Consider the following 24076-nt stretch of genomic DNA (forward strand, 5'->3'; position numbering starts at 1 on the left):
CTACCGCAGTTACCGCCAGGAGGGAGGCGGGCGGGGGCCGCCGGGCGCGTGGGCTCCAAGCAGGAGGGAGGCGGGCGGGGGCCGCCGGGCGCGTGGGCTCCAAGCAGGAGGGAGGTGGGCGGGGGCCGCCGGGCGCGTGGGCTCCAAGCAGGAGGGAGGCGGGCGGGGGCCGCCGGGCGCGTGGGCCCCGAGCGCCGGGAGGGAGGTGGGTGGGGGCCGCCGGGCGCGTGGGCTCCAAGCAGGAGGGAGGCGGGCGGGGGCCGCCGGGCGCGTGGGCTCCAAGCAGGAGGGAGGCGGGCGGGGGCCGCCGGGCGCCGGGAGGGAGGTGGGTGGGGGCCGCCGGGCGCGTGGGCCCCGAGCGCCGGGAGGGGGGCGGGCGGGGGCCGCTGGGCGCGTGGGCTCTAAGCAGGAGGGAGGCGGGCGGGGGCCGCTGGGCGCGTGGGCTCCAAGCAGGAGGGAGGCGGGCGGGGGCCGCTGGGCGCGTGGGCCCCAAGCAGGAGGTGAAGCAGACCCGAGAGAAGCTTGGGGAATTCAACGGTGGGCGCTGTCCTTGGTCCTGAAAGAGCCGGGCCCTGCCTACGAACTCGACGTGCTGGAACTGTCTGGATTCTTTACCATTTCTGCTGAGCCCAAAATTCTGGGTTGGGATGAGAGATAATTGGAAAATAAATAAAAGTCCCCAAGTCTCTTACTCTCCCCGCCCAACTGAAATGTCAACTCCTTGAGTGCAGGGGTAATGTAAGTTGAGGGGACAGTGTAAGCTCCATGAGAACAGTGTCTGGCACATTGCAGGTAATAAATATTCGTTTATTTTCTAGTATTTAATTAAACATTTTAAAATTAAGAATGAACCCTTATTCTTTCCCTGTCATAAAGGAGAAAGGGAGGAATGTCCGCGCAGCTGGACGAACTCTGCTTTAATTTGTGATGCCTAATCTTGTAGATTTCTTTTCCCAACGAGATAATTTTCTTGGCTAAAACGTTAGGGGTGAGAGGTTTGGACACCGGGGTTAGAAGAGGGAGTGGATGGAAATTTCTCAGTCTGATGCCACAGGTGAAGGTAAACAAATCATCCATTAGGATGATCTTGGGTTATGGGAGAAGGTTGAGGAGACAGAGGGCAAGCGGGCATCTTCCCAGGATAGCAGGACCCCAAGAGACGCCAGCGGTTGTTTCTTCTCTCCTGCCTCCTTGCCAGGCACATCTTGCATAATTTAGCAGTGGCACTGGGCTCCATGATTGGTACAACCATCTCTTTTAGGGAAGCTTGAGGAGGGAGAGTGGGTGGAATTCCTCACCTGAGAGTAAACCGTGCGTTTCTAGGGTGGCAGAGAAAGCTGCGCGGTGCGCGTTTCCAAGGAACGTTTCCTGCGCGGAGTGGGCACGCCCACCATTCCCAATCCCAAACTCTGGCTTGGAGCTGCGGTTACCCCAGTCCTGCTGTTCGGAATGCTTTTGTGTCTTTAAAAGGTGCCCGAGCTTTTATGGTAAGGTGGAGAGAGGGCGACAGTATTTTCTTTAGTATCAAGGGCAACGCTATTATTTCAAACCTCTGAGTGAAGATCTCCCTTACTGATCCGACTATATTCTTTTCAGGGCGAATATACCATCTCCCTCATGGAATTTTCCGTGACTTGTAAGGTTTTCTGCATTTCCACTGTGTCGCGGTCAAAAGTGATAAGACAGTGAAAGAGGAGGGACAGGCCTTGCGTGGACCAGCAAAGCCGCAGATGTGTCCATAAATAACCTTTGCATGCTGCTCCGCAACAGGAAAAATAATCACCGTAGAAATGAGTAAAGGTTACCCAGTGTCATCCATGCATACACAAAGATCAACTTTGTTATGCCCTAAATAAAAAGAAGCTGAAATAGAAGAAAGAGGAGAAGATAATTTACTGACGAAGGTAGCTGAAGGACGGCTTGAAAGGGACGGGAGAGCACAACCAGCCCCTCCAGGTGTTGGCTCTGGCGCATCAGGAAAGACCCTGCTAGCTCAGTGGCTCTCAGTTTCTGGGCGCCTGGCGCCCTCTGGTGGAAGCTTTTCCGTAACGCCTTTTTGTGGTGAGGGGCTTTCTGAAGACAATTCATTAAATATGCTTAAATATTGCAACCGGAGAATCCTTTAAAAGCGGGGGCTTTTACACACATGTACACACACACACACACACACACGCACACACCCCACCGTAACTACTCTGTGCTCTGGTTCCCCGTGTGGGTAGAGCGGCGCTTATGCATGTTATTAACCTTCAGGCGTGATCAATCAGAATTACTTCTTTCCCCATCACCAAGAGGACAAAGGCCAGTGAGGAACAATATAAAGAAATAAAAGAGAGTCACTATAGTCAAGCTGCTAAATTACTAAAATCAGGAGGTTGGGGCAAGAGGAAACAATTCTATTATTTTAACCTGGGAACTGCAACTTTTTAACTTTCTGGTCTTACCTCAATGCGTGGATATACATCAGACCTCCAGATAACCTCTGATTACTCCTGAAGAACTAAGGAAAGAATGTTCAAGTATCCGGACCAACAGACGCCCATTATCCAGACCACCTGACACCCATGATCCAGATCACCCCGTCATCTGGGGGATTACCCTCTCGGACCAATCCGGAGGCTAAGAATGCAAAACTGAATTTTCTTAAGAATTTTTACTATAAGAACCCTCAGCCTTATCTTTTTTTCTCAGGAACACTCTGGGCACTGCCTAATTGTGTTTCTGGTTTGCAAACCTTAAGACTCTTAAATAAATCTTTATCACATTTTCAGCCAAAGCCTCTGATTCGTTGACACTAGGTGGACACTAGGAGGGAGAGCAAAGTGGGTGCGAAACGGGACCCTTTCCTCTGCGGTGGCACTGGGTAGCTGTGCTCAAGTGATGTACTCTGGGGAGACCTTGAGCTGGATGAGAAAAAAGGAGATGGCGATTCCTCCCTGGGTCTGAGTGTTTCCCCTCATCTCTACCTCCTTGGCTTTTACAACAACCCTGGCTGAGTAGAAAGCCAGGGGGGCACTGAGCGAGCTTTAGCGTGGCGGGGTGGCATGCAGATATGTGGAACCGAGAAAGAAACTGAGGCAAAGACACTGCTTTTGTCTTCTCGAAGATATGGGGGTGGAGGAAGGAGAGGCAGGAAGAAGGGCCTAACCAAGCAGAATTCTTCACAGGAATGATCTTTTCCTTCGTCTTACCCGACACTTGCCTATTTCAAAAACTAGAGCGTGTTGAGTACATTCTGGATTACTCATAGGGCCTTTTTCTCCCCCCCTCCCGCCTCCAGGCGCAAAACCGTGATCTGGATTTATAATCGCCATGTAAAGCTCCAGAGGCAGCCAGGCACCTGCAAAGGAGCCCCGCCGCTGTGCCGCCGAGCTGCCCCCGCGAGCAGCGGCCTCGTGATTCCCCCGCGGAGCCGGTCCCGCCTCCCCGCTCCGCCCCCGCCTCCTCCGAAGCCAAGCGGCAGACTCGCCCCGTCCTTCTCCTCTCCTCCGCGCGCCAGCGTGCCGGACGGTGCTAGTGGGAGCCAGGCGGCAGCTGGAGGGGACGCCGGTCCGGTTACGCCTGTGGCAGAGCCAGCGGATCGCTGGGCGCTGCGCAGAGGAGCGGCGGGAGCGCTCGGCTTGCTGTCGCCGAGCCCAGGTGGGTAAGCGTGCGGCCGCCGGACCTCCTAGAGCCCAGCCCTGGCTGTTCTGCTGGGTCTCCTCTGCCGTGGTTCGCGGTCAGCCCCGACACCGGGCCTCCGCCATCTGCCCTCCGCAGCCGCGTGCGTCCCACCTGCCCGCCTGCCTCCGTCCCGGCTTTTCTCTGGGGCGCCGCGCGGAGACCCCCACCCTCGCTCTCCTCGCGTCCCCGCCAGCGCCATTCTCGCCCCAGGGATGCGCCGTGGCTGAGGCTCGCGCAGAAGTGGATCGACAGCGATTTGCCCCTGCGCTTCCCGGCCGTGAGCGCCGGTCTCACCTGAGGGCTCGGGCAGCGGCGCCCGGAGCGCGACTCGGAGCGGTAACCTGTTACTTCCCCCCAGGAGCCGCGTCTACGCGCTGCCGGCGCTTCTGTGCGAGTGCGTGCGCGGGGCTAGGGTTGGAGTCCGAGGGAGAGCGAAGGGGCGGTGGCCGGTGGGCGTTTCTCTTTCGGCTCCGAGATCTGTTCGATGTGCCCTCACTTTCTCTGTCTCGGAGTCTTCGGATGCCACCGCGCCAGCGCTTAACGCTAAGCAGGGGCGCCGAGCGCCTGCCGCCTCCCGCGCGCTAGGCGCACATTCGTTTCCCCTGTGACCGTTCCTCGTTCTTGCCTCCTTCACCCTCTCCCAGTCTGTGCGGCGAGACAGCCAGGGACCTCAGAGAGCTGGGTGGAAGGGGAACAGAATCCTACACCGAGCCTGGTCCTAGGCTTCGAGATGGCTCAAAGCGGGGTGAGATGAGAGGGGGCACCAGCAAGGTTGTGACCCTCTGCTTTCTGGCTATTTGGAATGCAGGGTGATTGTAGCTCTTCCCCAGCTAAGTCCAAGGAAGATTGTAAAGATCTGGATCCTTTTTTCCTCACCTTATTCCACCAAACTCCTCGGTCCCCGGAGCGGTTAGCCTCCTTCTTTTCAGGGAATTAGCCAGACACAACAAAAATCAGACACAGAATCAGACGTGCCCGCCCCGCGCGCCCTCCCCTTGTCTGCCCGCCCGCCGGCCGCTGAGAACCCAATGGGGCTTGTCGTGGCGAGGCTGGAAAATCGCGCCCTGAGCCTTCCTCGCCCTCCTGGCCCAGTCCCCGCACCCGAGCCCAGTCCCCGCGCCCCCGCGTCCTGCGCTGGCCCGGGGCTACTCTGGTCTCGGCGCTGAGCTCCAGCTCGCCCCTCTACACCAGGCAGGAGAGGCGCTCCGGGCTGCGTGGCCGGCGCTGCAGTTCTCGGGGCTCGCGCGCACATCTCCCCTTCTCCCCGCGAACCCCGACCCAGCCAGTTAGCTGCCCTTCCTTCCGCCTCTCTTCCCCCAGCCCCGAATTCAGGGGAAGCGCCCGCACCTCCAGCGGCTCCGTTTCCCACCACGCACCGGACTCCGGAAGCCCTCCCCGCACAGCTACCGCGTCTCGTTACAGCCTGTTCCTGAGCCGGACCGGCCGAGGACCCCTGACGGCAGAGGCCCCGGCACGACCGAGCCGATGGCGTCTTCCACCCCTTCTTCGTCCGCCGCCTCCTCGAACGCGGGAGCGGATCCCAGCACCACCAACCTGCGCCCCACAAGTAGGTCCTGCCCCAGTTTCTTGTAAAATCGACCGTGGGGAAGAGGAAGGCGCCGGGACGTGAGGAGGCTGCGCTGGAGGAACGGGAAGGGGGAGCGAGACGAACGGGGCTGGGAAGAAACGGGGCCCCGACCCGGGCCCAGCCAGAGACCGTTCGACTAGCGGGGAAGCTGAGCGATCTGCGGGCGCGGGAGAGTGGGAGCCGCGCGGGGTGGGAGAAGCAGCGACCCTGGAGGAGTGGCTGCGGCGGGGGACAGGCGTCGTCGAGAGTGGTTTCTGTCGTGTTGTGTGTGGTTTCTTTGCTTAGTGGGACGTCGGGGCTTAGATTAGGGGATGGTGTTAGGAACCGGGAGAGTCAGCGGAAAAAGAGTTTTCTGTCTCTGGCTTTCGTTAAGCCGAGATCTGACCCCCCTCTTCTTCCCCCCTGCCTTGTGCTGGAAGTCTATAATCGGCGGAAATTTCGATGTTAATTGCAGCTTTTAGAAAACTCGAGGTCCTAATTGCTTCAGATTTGCCTCGAGCTATTGACAAGTGAGGGAGAAGTCAAAGGAGAGAAAGGTATATAAACTGGCTTGAGGTTGAGCCTGGACATTTTAGACAATTAGTTACATTTCAGAGACTAAATAAATAAATAAATAAATGAAGGCGTGGGCAGCACCCTGAGAGGCCAGAGTTGGGGGACCAGGGGACCAGAAGGTTCGCCAGGGCGGGAGGGAGAGCACCCCTTCTTCTCTCGGGCGGGAGACCTGTCTGCCATCGACACGTCCTGAAGGGAGGGGAAGGACAGGGGGACCAGATAGAGGGCAGAGGTGGGGAGGGAACTGATGCGTCCTGCTCCCAGCTCAGTGAGCTCTTCAGCCCATTCCAGAATGTCTCTAATTCAGATTGATTTCCCACTTTTCTGCAGAGGCACGGGGATGAAGGAATTGTTTTTCTTTTTTTCCAATTTGGATTGAAATGTGCCTCCCCCCAAATCTGTCAGCTCGAGATAGTAATGGCCCCCAAATTTCTATATGAGAGAGGCTTAAGGATGGCGGTGTTGTTCAGAGGGCTTATTGCTGAGCTTTTATGGCACTTTCTATGAGCTTAAGAAGACGTCGATTGTCTCCACTAACAAAGATTGGGGGTGTGATGGGGTAAACCCCGTCTTCAACGCCTCAGTGCCACCGCTGGCTCCGGGACTGGAGGCCTTGTCTTAAGTCCCTAGGCTGTGTTCTAGTCCCATTTGTGGCTGGCTTTCCCGCCCCCCGGGCGAGCTACAATGACCCACACAACAAAGAGGGACTCGGAGGGCCGCCCGCCCTGGTGGCACGTGAGGCAGGCGCTGGCTGGTGAGCGGCTGGGGCGGCCGGGAGGAATCCAGGCCTGCGCGCCTTTGTGGCTCTGGCCTGGGTGGGTTTCGTTTCCGGTCCTCTCCGCATTTCCCGCCCCTGTTCTCTGCCTGCGGAGCTGGGCGTTGGTTGTGTCCCCTACCCTGGAATCCTGCACCGCATCTCGGACCGGAGCTGCTGCAGCCGGAAGTGGGGTGCCTGTGCCTGGCCCTGGGTCTGAGCCCCACCAGAGGCTCGGAACTGAGTTCGCACGTGGCCTGGTGCGACCGGAACCCTCCCAGGTAGAGGGAAGGCGGTCGAAGACCCCGCCTGGGAAGAGCAGACATCTGTCTGGACGACACCGTTGCCCCTCCCCACAAGCCCAGCTGCGCAGGAGCGCCCCAGGCTGCACGCACAGGCCGGGCGCTCGACCTGCGCTCAGTCTCCGTCGCAGAGGCGTCCTTGCAGGCCGGCCTGTCTCCGCCTCTCTGCCCCTGCCAGGTCTCCTGGGCGGTGGCAAGGTGGCCTTGCTTCGTCTGTGCAACCGCCCTTGGCCTCTTGCTCCAGCGACCCCTACTCCTTGCTATGTTAGAGGGGCTCTCTCATTTCCCCTCCCTATTTCTCTTTCCTTTTCTTTTGTTATTTGCAACTAGGAAAGATAGAACAATAGGTCTGAACTCTTAACTCCCTAGCTGAGAGACCTTAGAAAACTTTCTTAGCCTCTCTGAGCCTCAATGTTTTCATTTGTAAAATGAGTCTTAGATTAATACTCCTTTTATTTCATAGGGTTGTTATGAAAATTAGCTGAGATGGTTTTTAAAATGAAAGCATTTTATGGGCTTTTTACCCGCGGGATATTATTATTAGAGTTTTGCTTTTTGTACCGAATTCCTGTCTGTTGCAGGAACTCCCATCTGTGACATGCAATCTCACTGACGTCGGGTTATTTCTTCTCGCTGGGGCTCTGTTGTGCCTCGGTTTAATGGATGTCACTCTTCTTATCGCAGCCAACACTCAGGCGGGACAGGCTAGGTTGGGGTGGGGGATGGGAGCGGTTGGAGGAGCCTTGCTTTGAAGCCTTGCTTTGGAGGAGCCTTGCTGGCTCCACCACATCAGCTCACACACGTGAGCTTCGCAGGCACCCTGTGCTCTTTGCTGGAGGTTGAACCCCGAGGGCCAGATAGACCCTGAGGAGTCTGATAGGACGGCACCTCCTGGGTCCTCAGTTGAGACCCAAAGAAAGGGTGCCTGATTCCTTTGGCGATTCCCAGACCCCAGATGTCGAGGGAGGAGTTAATGATGGGCAGATTGGGAAGAGGGGACCAGGGATGAGGACCGGACACGCACTATTGTCTTCCCATCTCCCCGGTCAGATTGAAGAGCAGTCATGCGAGTCCGATCATTTAGTCAAATACTATTTTTCACCCAATTAATTCCTGAACTCTTCTGCGACCCCATTTCATGCCAGTTTATTTTAAGCTGCCACTCGGCTGGAGACCCGCCAAGAAATTATGAGATGTGTTGGTCCCAGATGCCTCTGCGTTCCCTTTCCGAGCTGCCGTGGTCGCCTTTCGAGTCTTCGGGGCAAAAACCAATAGATAGGGCCTGGCAGGTGGGTGCTGGGCGATTCCATCTGCCGAGCAGGGCCCTGCGCTCTTGGGGTCAGCCTGCCCCACTTGGACTCGCCTCCGCGGCTCCCAGCGAGGGTCGCTCAGAGGCTCGGCAGGGCGCTGGTGCATGGCCTCGCAGAGACCCTGTTCTGTACCTGAAAGTAGAACAGGACACTAGTCCGCCTATGTGCGCACAGGTCTGGCTGGCTCCTTGCTTCTTTCAGGAAAGACCTTTTAATGAGGAGCACTGGTGAAGACCTGGCCCACCTTACCTAAAATAAACCTTTGCGCTCTACCCGGTCTCCCATGGCCCAAGCCTCACTGATCACTCCTCTCTTGCTTTCTAGCATATGACACCTGGTGCGGCGTGGCCCATGGATGCACCAGAAAACTGGGGCTCAAGATTTGCGGTAAGTGAAAGAGCCGCTGGAGCCGGGCAAGGAGACACGGAGAGCGGACTTAGCTAGTGTCTGACAGGGGCGCGTGTGAAAGGGGATCCTGGCTTTAAACCAGCCATCCTGGGCCTGGTTTTCCCACGCACAGACCTACAGCCCTGAGGCGGGGCAGAGACACTGCTCTGCAGCCCTTGACCCTCTTCTGCTCTCCCTTGACCGAGCCGGGAGGGCCGTTCCAAAGCATTCCGGACTACCTGAGACCACCAGGCTCCTCTCGGGGGTCCAGGTGCGAGGGCGCGAACACAGCGCCCCCGAGTGGCGACCGGGCTCTTCTAACCCGGCGCCGGGGCTGTTCCGACCTTTGCGCGGTGCGGACAAGTCAGAAGGTCGCGCCGAAAAGGAGAACTGGTCTGACTTTCCTGGAGAGCAGACCTATTGCGCGGTATCTGCCTGAGGTGGTGGCTGACACGTACACATCGTCCCCCTTCCCTCTCTATCGTCGTGCGTTGAAAGCGGCCTCTCTGGTTAGAGATTTTTGCCTCAAGATGCCATAACAGATTCAGATTTCGTTCTCTGGGACCTCGGAGGCCAAGAGAGAGGGTTGCCTGCAGCCCCGGTAGCCTGCCTGGGGGAGGTGCGGGCGGTGCGGGCCAGGTGTGCCAGGCTTGCCCTTGAAGTGGAGGAGGGAAACCAAAGGGATCAGGCGGGAGCGGCGGCGCAAAAGAGAAATGGGGAGTCGGGTGCGGTTTGCCAGAGAGAAAGGAAAATAGATCTGGGAGCTGGGAAGGAGGAAGAACAGCTCTCTGGAGACATGAGGGTCTGAAATGAAAATGCCCAAGGGATGTGATTTTTTTTTTTTTAAGGAAAAAGGAGATTTGTTCGAAGGGACACAGTCGAGTGGCTCCGGCTGAACAATGAGGACTTGCTTTCCTTGCTACAATTCACCGTCTAAAACCTATAGCCTTATCGGGCCAGAAAATACGGGCGTCCCTGGGCAGGGGGTGGAGAGGCGGGAGAAGATTAACGAGGGGCTTATTAAAGAGCCATCCGTCAGCGGCTGCGCGCCGGAGATAGCGGCGGAGCCTGCACGGGGCCCGCCCGCCCGCCCTAGACCCCGCCCCAACTCCAGCCCGGGAGCGCCTGGCGGGGGGCGAGCGGGTGCCCTCCGGGGCTGGTCCTCCCTCCGGGGCGGGTCCTCCCAGCTTCCCAGCGTCCTGGGTTCCCCGGTGGCAGCAGAGGGGTTATTTAGCAGCTTCTGGAAACCACTCTCCCCTCCCAGCACAGCTCCCTCCCTGCGTTTCTGGGTCTCTGTCCTCTGAATCCCAGAAGCAGCTTTTACAGTGAGGAAGGGTTGCTCAACTCCAGACCTAGCCGTTTCCCAGGGAAAGCCCAGCCCCGGGGATTAGCTGTTTCCCCAGCACACGAGGCCGCTGGGGTGAGGCCGCTGGGGTGAGGCCAGGGGCCAGGTCCCTGGCGGAAGCAGCTGGCAGCTACCGAGCTTTGTTCTATAAATAGCCCCCTCCCGGCCGCCATTCCCGGCTTAATGGCCCGTTCTGCTCAGCGCTACGTCCCCTCTGCGAGGCGCTGGGCTTCAGCAGCCGTCATTGTCATGCAGTCGGGCAAGCAGAACTGAGCTAGCCTTGGGCGCCGGCCGCAGCGGAGGACAGAGTCCGGTAGGCTTGGGGAGAGGGCCGCTTTCCCTTCGGTCCTGGGCCTGCCTGAGGGCCATCCCTCGTCCACCCCAGTCCCCGCCTCCTGGCCTCGGCAGGGCGGTGCTTCCTGCTGCCCTAACTGCAGGCCCTTCGAGTCTACCCAAAGAGAAGGTCTAAATACCCCTTTGGGTAAAGGATTTTCCCTGGGTTCTGGAATAGGGGCCCCTGAGGGAGAGCTCTTGAGTATTTGGGGGCTGCCATCCTTAGAGTTTCTCCTTCGTTTCTACCTCCAACCCTAACACTAATTTCAGGGAAGTTGAAACGCAGATGATGGGAGGACAGGGCTAGTAATCCACTACGGGGAAATTGCCTTTTGCTAACATGCATGCTTTGGGGGCCACAGGTTAGGAGACTTCACATGAAGATTGATTCTACAAGGAAAGAAAACACCAGGACGATTTATTTTCCATATGTTAGGCTAACTCTGGCTTTCCATTTTAATCTAGCTAAGGCAAAGTGCAGTCTTTAGTTTTGACCTGAATCCACAGCCTCCTCCCCTCCTCCACACAGACACCTCCATTCCCTTCAAGTCAGACCTCCTGCGGCCTGAGCGTGTTCTCTTGATCTGACACTTTGTGGTTGGTTTGACCTTTCACCTTAAAATAGCAGAAGGACTAATGATCCTCTTCCCAGCTCCTATTCCATTGCCCCCCCCAACTGCTTCAGTGCCTTGCCAAGATTTTACCCCCACCCACTTTCCTCTCCCTCTTTGCTGGAGCCCCCCACAATGAAGCTGTAAGGAAGAACCCGGGTCTCACCAGTGGTCTGAGCTCTGGAGGCAGAATCCCCTGGGCGAGTAATAAGCTAGAAGAAACCCAGGGTCTTATCAGGAATCGAGAGTGGGGTGGCTACAGGCATGGTCTCATGACCTAAATAGGAGGAGCTGCAGGGAGCCCTAAGTTCTGGCTATGGGTTCTGCTAACCTCCCAGTGTGTCCTTGGGCCTCCAACACTTATCTATGCAGAGGTCCCGAACTGGCTGCCAGCTCCAGCCTCTGGGCCCTTTTATTTAGCCTATGCACTGTGTATGTATCTGTATGTTTAATTTTGTGTCAGTTGCCAACTTTTCAATGCAGACTTCAAATATTCTGTATTTTTGGCCGCTCTTGAAATAAAATAAAAAGTTGGGGGATGGGGGTCTGGCAGGATACTTTTAGCACACACACACACAAAAAAAAAAAAAAGAAAAGAAAAAAAAGAGTAAGATGCAATTCTGTGCGGCAAATGGTGAGGAGAACTGGGGGGTTAGGCTTCAGGCCCCACTTACCCCCTTGGCCATATGCTTCTATGCCTTGTGCCCTTCACAGCCCCACCTGGAAGCAGATGGCTCATGTCAGGTGCTCTGTTGTTCCCCACACTCTCCCCCACTCACTGGGTTCCTAGACCTTTGAGTTTGGTGGCAGCATGAAGAACCAGCAGCAGGCTCCCCCCACTGCCCAGTGATGGAATCGTGACAGGGCTCACCTCCTGTCCTCTGCTTGAAGCTAGCCACAGTGCTACCACCTGACCAAAACCAACTGCAGCTTCGGCTCTCACTCTGTTTTGCTTCCTTGACTCTTAAGAATGTCAAGCTGGGTTACCAGTCACTCACAGGCTTAAACTAGGTCCTCACAGCCAGGGTGTAGAGCAAGGAATGCAGTCTGCTTCAGTCTCATGGACTCCTTGCTAGCCAGGGAAGGTGTCAACACACTGACCTCAATGTCATCCACCACCTGGTCAGCCTTGCAGGAGCATACAGTTCCTTACAGAACCTCGAAGAGCTCAGAGAGTCCAGGCTCATTTACCTTTTATGAGGCTCCCAGTATTTTACAAAACAAATATGTTCCAAGAAATTGTTATTCCAAGAACAATATACATTGTTTATGTATCAGATTAGTTTTGCCACAATTTAAAATGCAATGTAATTTTGCTATTCAAGAGATCACTATAGGACTTAGGGAAAATATGGATTTATAGTGCACTGCAGGGAGTGTGGTCTAGGAATGGAATGCACATTTGAAGTTGTCTTCTCTCAACCCTATCAGGATACCTCTGAGATTCAGAGATAATATCCAAAGCCTCAGTGGAGGACCTGGGTCCTGCAGCTGCCCAGAGAAAAGGCATTTCCGAGAGGTTTCAGGTAGAGAGACTTACGGCTTTTCCCAGGAGTGGGTCAGAGCCAACCAGTGGTTAGGGACCTACAATTAGGGTTTCAACGGCAGGACCTCACTTCACACAGACTTGGTCTTTTCAGCCTGGCAAACTCCACACTCCCTGTTCCAGAAGCAGGAAGCAGTCTCTGAATTCAGAAGCCAGGTGATTCTGCATCCCTCTGCCAAGTGACTGCTGGCTCCTGGTTTTGGACTTTGGAAATTTGGAAGAGGAATTCAGGAAGTAGGAGAAGAGGTGAAGGAAAGCATACAACCCCCACCTTTATATCCAAGTATGGAGCTCTACTAGACAATAGTGCAGCGATTTTCAACCTTTTTCATCTCGTGGCACACATAAACTAATTATTAAGATTTTGAGGCACATCAACAATATATTTTTTGCTGATCTGACAAAAGAAATAGGTATAATTTTGATTTATTCACACTGGTCAGCTATTGTGTGGACTTTTGTCATTTTTTATTTGACAATCTAAGGGAAAGAGGTCACACTGCCCCTGACGAAACAGTCAGGTATTGCATGTTTTATAAATTCTTGGCAGCCCACTGGTTGAAAATTATCACAGAAGTGTATTTCTCCCCTCTGGGGTCCTTTCTGGCTAGAGCGGGAAGTTTACAAGGTGCTGGGAATAATGAAGGGCCTGGTGCCTCTGCCTTTCTGTTCTTCCCTCCAAAAATTGTCCCTGCTCCTGTGTGGGAGGACTCTAATCACTCCCGCCTTCCCCCTGCACCCCTCCTTCCTCTACCCCTCGCTTCCCAGTTTCCATCCTGGAGAAGTAAAGCGGAATTCCTCAGATTAACTTGCCTCCAAGCCAGCCTGGTGATGTAGGCGACTCCCCAAGGATCTTGGTGTCTACAAAGACAGCTTTGGGGGTCACCAAGAAGCTTAGAACTCTCTTCCTGTTTTCAGTACGGTGCAGTTCTGGCTAAGGACTGAGACTGACACTGACCTGGAGGAGGTGCTGAGGGCAGGAGCAGGACTGCAGGCGCCGAGCCCAGAGGGGATGTGTGGAGGCCCGGGGCAGGGGTGGGGGAGGCTGTGTGCTCGAGGTAGCCGTTCTGCAGCCCTTTGGGCTCAACCTGCTTCTCTGAGGGAGACCCAGTTCCACTGAGGGACAGAGGCGGCTCTTTGAACCCCACCCTGGGCTCAGAGCTCATGTCCATGGAGCTCCCGCAGGGTAGAGGGTCTGTCTCGTTTATCTTCAGAAAGTCACACTTACATCCAACCTGCTTCTCTGAGGGAGACCCAGTTCCACTGAGGGACAGAGGTGGCTCTTTGAAACCCACCCTGGGCTCAGAGCTCATGTCCATGGAGCTCCCGCAGGGTAGAGGGTCTGTCTCGTTTATCTTCAGAAAGTCACACTTACATCCAACCTGTGCGCTGTACTTGGTGGCTGAGGAGAGCATCTTCCCTCCCCCCCCTGCTGGTCCTCACCCTCCTTCTGGCCACGCAGCCTGCAAACCCAGTGCTGGCAGCATCCTCTCTGATGGCAACTGCGTCCTTCCCTTAAAACCCATCCTGGGGCTGGGCACTGGAGTGGAAGCTGTCCCATTGACTTAATTCTGAGTTCACTGTCACATTCAGAGAAGAGAATGGGCTTTGCTTACGGTTTTTCTCTCTTGCATGACTGGGTCTGTGCCACTGATGACACTTGGCATGCCCCCTCCCCGCCTAAAGGCAAGCGGTGCCCGAGCCCTTGTATATAAAATGCAGACACTCGGCTTCTCCGGGAGTCGACCTGGCCCAGCAGCAGGCCTTCTGCGGCTGGAGTTCAGGGCACTACCTCTGACCCAGCGTCTTGTGCCATAGGCTTCTTGCAAAGGACCAACAGCCTGGAAGAGAAGAGCCGGCTTGTGAGTGCCTTCAAGGAGAGGCAGTCCTCCAAGAACCTGATTTCCTGTGAGAACAGCGACAGGGATGGCCACTTCAGGCGCACGGAGACCGACTTCTCCAACCTGTTTGCTCGAGGTAGTCTCTCCCTGCCCCCGCCGGGACCCTCCCCCACCTCCATTTCCCCCAGCCCTAGTGCTATCCAGTAGGTTCCCTATTTGAGCTTCTTGACTTTTTCCTGAAATTTTACTTCTTTCACCAGAAATGTCATTGTTTTGTCTGAACTGTTATGAAGCCACTTTTCCAGCATTTGAATCCCCCCTTCTTTAGTGCTCAGGTCATCCTTGCTTTGGAAGCTGAATGAGCATAATCAATAAAGCAATCAATGCTCAAGACACTTTCAAAGACAAATATGCATTCATAGAATCTCAAAATTTAAAGGACTGTTACATATAAGAAAGTGCAGTAACTCCCCTAATAGCCTGAATCCTCCAATGTTGGCAACAGCAACAGCAAGAATGAAATCACCCTGTGGGAAGTTGTGTGGCTGGGCCTCACGTCCACAGGCTGTCCTGAAACTCATTTTCCTTCTGGAGAGCTTCAGTTGGCTGCTGTTGCCCCCACATCACTGGTCCAAGGAGGGGCTTTGCCAGTCTCTGTCTCCCAAACAGCTCGAAGGTACACCCACCACCACCCCCTTCCGCTAACTTCCCATAGACCAGAGAGGCCAGACCAGAACAGTAAACAAGACTTTAGTAAACTTCAGAAATAATCCAGGGAATAGACACAGAGCATCACACATAACCAATCTGCTCTCGAGCTGTCGCTGACAATGTTATTTGGGGCTCCTATGGCTTTCCACCCTAATCCCTAACCTGACTCTGCCTAACAGGGGCAGCAACCCAAAGTCAGCTGCAGACTTCCTAAAGCGCAGGCCCAAAAGGATGAGGGTAACAGAGAGGCGGGAGTTCCCTCCCCCGCCTTCCTGAGTCCCATCTTCCAGCTCTAGTTCCCTGTCTAAGGATACCACAAAAGACACTCTCTTCAGGGGAGCCTCAGCCTCTACCCACAGAGGCCTTACCCTCCGCCATCAGCAGATCAAGCACATCATGACGCCATACCAAAAGCCCAATATCTGAATCAGATGTACAGGGACACAGCTGGTACCAGGAAGCAAGACAGAAGCCTCCTCCATCACAAACCTGACAAATGTCCGTTGAGCCCACAAATGTACAACTGCAGTGTCAGCTGCTCTCGGGGTCTCAGAGCACTCCATTTCACTTACAAGAAACCTATCAAAAAATCTATGAGCCTCTAGAAGGAATGTGCATTACTTCCGTGTATATACTTATGTGCATTTTTCTGGGGAGATAGTGCATCAGATTCTCAATGTGTAGACATATCCTAGAATGAATTAGGCTTGTAAAGACCATGGCTAGTATTAGGAATTTCTGGGCTTAGGAAAGGTGGCTGTGAGTCAAGTGATAACCACTCATTGGTGCCCACCCCAGATCTGCTTCCAGCTAAGAACGGGGAGGAGCAAACTGTACAGTTCCTACTGGAGGTGGTGGACATACTCCTCAACTATGTCCGCAAGACGTTCGATCGCTCCACCAAGGTGCTGGACTTTCATCACCCACACCAGCTGCTGGAAGGCATGGAGGGCTTCAACTTGGAGCTCTCTGACCACCCTGAGTCCCTGGAGCAGATCTTGGTTGACTGCAGAGATACCCTGAAGTATGGGGTTCGTACAGGTAAGACTGAGAACCGGGGGAGGGCACACAGTGGCATTGCACCACACCCTTTCCAGTTGTGAGGATGTCAAACTCATGTTGAAGGAGAAACACAAACCTTGTGAGGGAAGGCAACAAAGTGCTCAGGGACCACACAACAGCCTTAGGCAATGACAGTTATAGAAGGCCCCAACCCTAGCAAAAGCCCATCATCACTTATTGTTGTAAAAGCAGATTTAAAAGGTATGTATTATATAGTACTATGTCAACTTCTGCTGTTGGTTTTAAGCTATTTACAACCTAAAGCAGGGATCGGAATCTTTTTGGCTGAGAGAGCCATGAAAGCCACATATTTTAAAATGTAATTCCGTGAGAGCCATACAACAACCCGTGTACGTTAGGCATTATTCAATAAAAATTTGGTGTTGTCTCTGAGGACAGCTGTGATTGGCTCCAGCCACCTGCAACCATGAACATGAGCGGTAGGAAATGAATGGATTGTAATACATGAGAATGTTTTATATTTTTAATGTTATTATTATTATTATTATTATTCATTTTTCTGAAGCTGGAGACAGGGAGAGACAGTCATACAGACTCCCGCATGTGCCCGACCGGGATCCACCCGGCACGCCCACCAGGGGGCGATGCTCTGCCCATCCTGGGTGTCGCCATGTTGCGACCAGAGCCACTCTAGCGCCTGAGGCAGAGGCCACAGAGCCATCCCCAGCGCCCGGGCCATCTTTGCTCCAATGGAGCCTTGGCTGCGGGAGTGGAAGAGAGAGACAGAGAGGAAAGCACGGCGGAGGGGTGGAGAAGCAAATGGGCGCTTCTCCTGTGTGCCCTGGCCAGGAATCGAACCCGGGTCCTCTGCACGCTAGGCCGACGCTCTACCGCTGAGCCAACCGGCCAGGGCGTTATTATTATTTTTATTAAAGATTTGTCTGTGAACCAGATGCAGCCATCAAAAGAGCCACATCTGGCTCGTGAGCCATAGGTTCCCGCCATAGGTTCCCGCCATAGGTTCCCGACCCCTGATCTAAAGATAGCAGAATGACCCATATTCACGCCTATTTCATTTTGATAAATCCTGCCTTGCCGATCCCTGAAATTGGGGAGAATCGGGCCCATTTCTCTCCCTTTCTATATTAGTTTTCTAAGGCTATCATAACAAATTACCACAAACTGTGTGACTGAAAACAATAGAAATTTCTTCTCTGCCAGTTCTGGAGGCTAGAAGTTTGAAATCAAGGTGTCTTCAGGGTCATTGTCTCTCTGAAGACTCTTGGGGAGAATCCATCCTTGTCTCTAACAATTTCAGTTGTTGTGGGTATTCCTTGATATTTCCTTTCATGTAGATGCATCACTCCAATCTTTGCCTTCACCTTCACGTGGCATTCTCCCTGTGTATGTGTCCAAATTTCTCTCTTCTTATAAGGACACCAATCATTGGCTAGGGCCCATCCTAATCCTTTATGACAACATCTTACCTTGATTGCATTTTCAAGAACCTATTTCCAAATAGTGACTCAACAGGAGTTAAAACTTCGAAGATATCTTCTTGAGGGACACAGTTCAACCCACAAATTCACAGCACCTTCCATTGGCTAGGCAAAAAAGTCAGTCACACACACACACACACACACACACACACACACACACACACACACACGCACTCAGTGCTCTTTTCCTACCTCTGGAGTTTAGATACCCTGAATCACAAACACCTATCTCCAATAGGAAGCCCTGGAAGATGCCTTCTTGCCTCCTTTTCATTTTACAAGAACCCTCTCTAATCAGCAATCCTGGCCAAAGTGTTTACCTTTCAGTTGCCTCAAATTCAAGGACTTTCTGGATCTCTGGCTCTGTGGAAGCCTAGGAGTTAAGCAGTGCTTTCTCCTCCCTACTGTCTTCTCCATGGCGCCTGGCTCTCTGCACTCTTGGGCAGATGGATCCTCAGGAATTAGCAGTCCATGGCATAGTTGCCACCACAGGGCAGCCCCTGAGGCCACAAGTGGTAGCCCCTTGTCCTTTTTTCTTCTTTTTCTCTCCTTCTCTTTTATTATCCCTCTAACTCTTCCTTGTCATTCAAATGCGTGACTGGGAAGGTTAGCGGTGGTAGAGCTGAGTCAGGCTATTAGATGTCAAAAAAAAGTATTATAATGAAACAATGAGGCTGGCCAAAGAGGCATTTTAAAATAAAGAATCCCAAATAGCTTTTGAGGTCTGCCAATACCACTGGAATAAGTGTAGATTCCTTGAATAACTGTAATATGGACAAGACTTAATTATATCACAAAGCCTGTGTTTGATTTTTAAAGAAAAGCATGCTTATCAATTTAGTTCCAGCTCACCTTGGTATCTGAACCCATTTCTGATGGAGATCAAGTAGTGTTATTTGGCTGGATAAAAAGAATCAGAATCAAAAAAAAAAAAAAAAAGAATCAGAATCCTCCATGTGTGTTTTAGCTTAACTTGCTTTGAGCCAACATTTTTTTATTTTGTCAGCTTGCTCTACATACACTTTCTCAGAGAGATGAGACCACATGCTTTTATAACTAAAGGTCAGAAATGCTGAGGTTGCTGGTTCAAAACCCTAGGTTTTCCCAGTCAAATCTTAAAAAATAAAATAACTGAAGCTCAGAATAGTGCTATCCCTCAAAGAAAACTACATGGATTTGTCATAATAGAAACTCCTATTGCCTATAAAACTGAAACATCAGGTGGTCAGAGAAGCATGGACTCCTTTTCAATTACAGTTTACATTCAGTATTATTTTATATTAGTTTCAAGTGTACAGCGTAGTGGTTAGACAATCATATACTTTACAACATGGTCCCCTATATATCCAGTACCCACCAGGCACCATACACAGTTATTAGAATATTATTGGCCCTGGCCGGTTGGCTCAGCGGTAGAGCGTCGGCCTGGCGTGCGGGGGACCCGGGTTCGATTCCCGGCCAGGGCACATAGGAGAAGCGCCCATTTGCTTCTCCACCCCCCCTCCTTCCTCTCTGTCTCTCTCTTCCCCTCCCGCAGCCAAGGCTCCATTGGAGCAAAGATGGCCCAGGCGCTGGGGATGGCTCCTTGGCCTCTGCCCCAGGCGCTAGAGTGGCTCTGGTTGCAGAAGAGCAACGCCCTGGAGGGGCAGAGCATCGCCCCCTGGTGGGCAGAGCATCGCCCCTGGTGGGCGTGCCGGGTGGATCCCGGTCGGGCACATGCGGGAGTCTGTCCGACTGTCTCTCCCCGTTTCCAGCTTCAGAAAAATACAAAAAAAAAAAAAAAAAAAAAAAGAATATTATTGACTATATTCCCTATGCTGTACTTTACATACCCATGACTACTGCGTAATAACCATTTTGTACTTCTTAATCCCTTCACCTTCTTTCACCCAGCTCCCCAAACCCCCTTACCATCCGGCGGCAGCCATCAGTCTGTTCTCTGTATCTATGAGTTTGTTTCTATTTTGTTTGTTCATTTATTTTGTTCTTTAGATTCCAAATATAAGTGAAATCATATGGTATTTGTCTTTCTCTGACTTATTTCACTTATCAGAATTAACTCTAGATCCATCTATGCTGTAGCAAATAGTAAGCTTTCATTCTTTTTTTATGGCCAAGTAATATTCCATTATATTTATATATAACTTTTTTATCCACTAGTCTGTTGATGAGTGCTTGGGTTGTTTCCATCCCCTGGCTAGTGTAAATAACACCACAATGAACATAGGAGTGCATTTGGTCTTTTGAATTAACATTTTGAGTTTTTAAGGCTATATACGTAGACATGGAATTGCTGGGTCATAGGGAAGTTTTATTTTTAATTTTTCTGGATCCTCCCTACTGTTCTCCATAGTGACTGCACCAATGTACATCCCACCAACAGTGCGCAAGCACTTGCTTTTCTCCACATCTTCCCCAACCCTTGTTGTTTGTGGATTTACTGATGATACCCATTCTGACAGGTGTGATATGATATCTCACTGTGGTTTTAATATGCATTTCCCTGAAGATTAGAGACATTGAGCATCTTTTCATATGTCTATTGGCCATCTGTATGTCCTCTTGGAGAATTGTCTATTCAGGTTCTCTGCCCGCTTTTTAATTGGATTGTTTTTTCAGTATTGAGTTGTATGAGTTCTTTATAAATTTTGGATATTAACCACTTATTGAATATGACATTGGTGAATATCATCTTCTATTTAGTAGGTTGTTTTTTCATTTGGCTGATGGTTTCCTTTTCTGTGAAAAAAATTTTTAGTTTGATATGGTGCCATTTGCTTATTTTTTTTTCTTTTGTTTCCTGAGGAGATATACCAGAAAAAATATTGCTAAGAGAAATGTTAGAGATTTTTCTGGCCTATGTTTTCCTCCAGATTTATGGATTTAAGTTTTATATTTAAGTCTTCAATTCATTTGGGAGTTTACCCTTGTGTATGGTTTAAGAAGGTAGCCTAGTTTAATTTTTTTTTTTTTTTGGTATGTATCTATCCAATTCTCCCAACACCATATATTGAATAGACTGCCTTCACCCAATTGTATGTTGTTGCCTCTTTGTCATATATTAATTGACCATATAGGTGTGGGTTTATTTCTGGGCTATGAAGCATGTACTCTTATTAGTAGTAGTGTATTAATTCACTTAGATATTCACCCTGTAGCCATACATTTCTATTCTTCAGAGCAGCTTCTGGGAGCAGATATTTGAATTTATGGAATTTATTATCTTCCAGACAGTGTACAACCTTCTGCTTTTCAGGGTGTTGACTCTGCAAAGTGTACTGTGGCTGCCATGTGAAAAGAGTTCCTGGATGCTGGTCTCTAATTTAGATGTAGATACCAAAGCAATAAGATAAACCTCACAGGTAGCTATACACAGTGGAAGAAATTTTCTAAAAAATATATTAATGTTCAGCCAAAACAATGAATTGTATTTTAATAGTGAAAACATGCTTATCTGGATATACTCTGTAAAAGGATGATGATGATATTTGAAGAGTTCTCTACAAATTAACAAAAAACTCCTGAAACAAGGACCAGGGCATGTAGATTGTCTGTGAACTGAGACAGATGCTAATCGTCCCTCAGTCACAGTAAATATATTGGCTTCCTTAATTTTTGTTTTTAACTTTCTATTATAGAAAATTTTTAACTTATACAAAAGTAGAATAATATAATGAACCCTATATACCCAACAACCAGCTTCAAATATTATCAATTCCTGCCAAATTTGTTTTACCTGTCCCCCTCCATGGCCCCCTCTTCTATATTATATGAAAGTACATTTCTGGCAGAATATTATTTCATCAATAAATTCTTTTCACCATCAAGGGCTCTTTTAAAAAATTATCACAATATCATTATTACATCTAAAACCCCAGGACATTTACAGTTCCTTAATATCAGATATTCAGTCAGTATTCACATTTTCAATGTCTTATGAATGTCAGAAATGTTTTATTTTATTATTATTCATTTTAATCAGGACCCAAATAAGTCACTCACATTGCAGTTGCTTGATATGTTTCATAGTCAAAGTAGATATTCCCTCTTATCTCTCTTTTTCTTTCTTGAAGTTTATTTGTTAAAAAACAACAACTTTACTTTAAAAAATTATTCTTTCTTTCTCCCCCTCCCTGACTCTAGGCCAGTGGTTTTCAACACTTGGGGACTGGTGAAAATAGGATAATTATTTTGGGAACCACTAAGGCAGAAATGACTGTGAGCATAAGCGAATTTGACTAACTAATCTTCATACTATAGCAGGGTGGTTAACTCTTTCACCGACTGGCACAAAAATTGCTGGTGGACTGGTCCACGGACCAGCCTTTGAAAAACACTGGTCTAGGCCATGTGCTGCTCGGTCCCACATCTGTCATCTGTTTTCATTTTATAGAAATTTGAAGTTGAAATTTAAACTAGGTCATTTTGTGACTTGATATAAATGCTGGTATAAGATTTTGGGGGCATAAGGCTTTAGCTATAAAAGAAACATAGGTTTTAGGGGACTTTGTGTCCTTTACATTTTAATAGAGAATGAGATACTGTTTCACTTTTATTTGAGGGTATTTCTGTTAGGCTGTCTGTCTGTCTTTAACCATCTTTTGTCTCTGCCAGGCCATGGGGTTTTGACACATAGTCAAATAGTGTGGTTGCATTTATTTATGATTCAGTCCTGTATTTAAAGTGAAAGGTTTACTATTGAAAGTTTTCAAATGGGTATCGCATGTATTTTTAAATGAATTTCAACAAAATTATGTTGCAGAAGGTCTCTCAGATTCTGCTGACACTGAGCAAAGTCAAATGAAATGAGCTAGTTTAAGCCAGTGAGAGTCGTCTACATGGATGTCTGGAGTCTGGCCCCTACTTACACTAACCTTGATGTTTATGCTTCTTCTATTTTTCTGTGATCAGTATTATCTTTGAGGACTGTTGAGATCCAGGGATTGGACTATTCTGACACAAAAAGTAATATCTGGATGTTCTAAATGAATCCCCATCACACATGGGAAAGAACAGACAATCTCAGAGAGAGGACTTAGATGAGGAACATTCAAACACTAGCTTTCTGACAGTTATTTCAGAGGCAAAAGCAATTTCCACTGGAAACACAGCAGTCAGCATATCTTTCTAACACCGGTTCTCTGTCACGTACCCCTAGATAATCTATCGCATTGACTCCTTTGGACAGCCAAGCCAAGCCTGCTGATGGGGGTTGAGTTTTTCCGTGAATGCCAAGTTGGCCAAAACTTGGCAATAATCCTGAATTTTCTGAGAACAAAGCTTGTGAACGCACATTCTGGGTTGCAGGGGGCTTTAAAGTTATATAATAATAATTATTTTTACCAACAACTCCGTGAGTGAATGAGACTATGCCTGGCCCTGTTTTACAGAGAAGATGCCAGGTCATCTCAGCAATAAATTTAGTTTAATGGTCATTTGACTGTATATACGCAAACACACTAATGCTTGATGTCATCTTTGACACAGAGACCCAGAGAGTAATGGCCTGCCCTCAGCATCAACATCATAGCTGGCACTTTCCCTGGGCTTGGTTTGAGTCACAGAGCCATGAACTCCCTCTGAGGCCTGTGGGCTTTCCATTAGTAAACTTTGATTTTAGAATTAAATCTTTCAATATTAAATTAAACGTTAAAACTTTTATGAGGAAAACCAGGATAGCTACATTCTGATTTGTAATAAAAAATAAATATAATAAGAATTTCATCTGGAAATTAAGATCGGAAAAATTATTAATGTCATGACATTGGCTTTTTAAAAAGTTTAAAGCACTATTCTTTAGAAACATATAAATTTGGGGGTTATCATTCATGCTAAAAGTCAGTGTAGGGTGAGTCAACCCGATCTTCCTTCTCCATATCTTTGGGCAGCCCTATTAGGCCATTGGGATGGAGTACCCATCAGTGTGACCTAGTAGAGCAGGATTTTACTTTGAAGATAGCTTGAAAAATCTAGATTTGCCTTGATTCTTGCCTGTTACTTAACTCTTTAGGTCATCCTCGATTTTTCAACCAGCTTTCCACTGGACTGGATATCATCGGATTAGCTGGTGAATGGCTGACATCAACTGCCAATACCAATATGTAAGTCCCACATATTTTTTTCATATAAAACCAGGATTATGATTATGGCTTGTTACTTTAAAAGTCCAATTCCGATGGCTCTATAATAATTTTATTACATTTATTCTAGTCATCTTTTCTCTTTGAATCTTTTAGGTTTATCACCATATAAACTTATTAAGTTTATACCGATTTAATAGTGGATAATCAATGAACTGGTTTTGAATTCAATGATGCAATTTACTAAAAAGCCTAGTTATAAGAAATCATAACTCCAGCTTTCAAAATTTAGTGTGAATTTCATGTTAACCAACTTCTTATCGCTTAATGATGTGTCTATGGAGGTCATGTTTTTAGTATAAGCTTGGTCCATTTTCCCATCCAAGCACGTTGGTCCTTGTATTTTGGTTGTATTTCCTTCATAGTTAAAGCTGCCATAATGTCACAAACTAATTTGGTCAACCAGTTGCTTAACTACAAATTGTAAAACAAAATTCAGCTGTTAGTAATACAGCATATATTTCTTTC

At 49.9% G+C, this 24076-nt stretch overlaps 1 protein-coding gene across 1 annotated transcript in view; it reads left to right on the forward strand.

The window, feature by feature from the left end:
- Positions 1 to 3401: 3401 nt before the first annotated feature.
- Positions 3402 to 24076, forward strand: part of GAD1 (glutamate decarboxylase 1) — a 42928-nt gene continuing 22253 nt past the window's right edge. Inside the window, exons 1-6 of the mRNA XM_066345400.1 lie at positions 3402 to 3639; positions 5086 to 5230; positions 8497 to 8559; positions 14213 to 14371; positions 15745 to 15987; positions 23479 to 23569. Coding sequence (XP_066201497.1) covers positions 5149 to 5230; positions 8497 to 8559; positions 14213 to 14371; positions 15745 to 15987; positions 23479 to 23569 — 638 coding nt within the window. The 5' untranslated portion in view covers positions 3402 to 3639; positions 5086 to 5148. The remainder of the gene's footprint in view (positions 3640 to 5085; positions 5231 to 8496; positions 8560 to 14212; positions 14372 to 15744; positions 15988 to 23478; positions 23570 to 24076) is intronic.

The sequence above is a fragment of the Saccopteryx leptura genome, chromosome 7 (assembly GCF_036850995.1).
Source record: "Saccopteryx leptura isolate mSacLep1 chromosome 7, mSacLep1_pri_phased_curated, whole genome shotgun sequence".
NCBI classification, from domain to species: domain Eukaryota; kingdom Metazoa; phylum Chordata; class Mammalia; order Chiroptera; family Emballonuridae; genus Saccopteryx; species Saccopteryx leptura.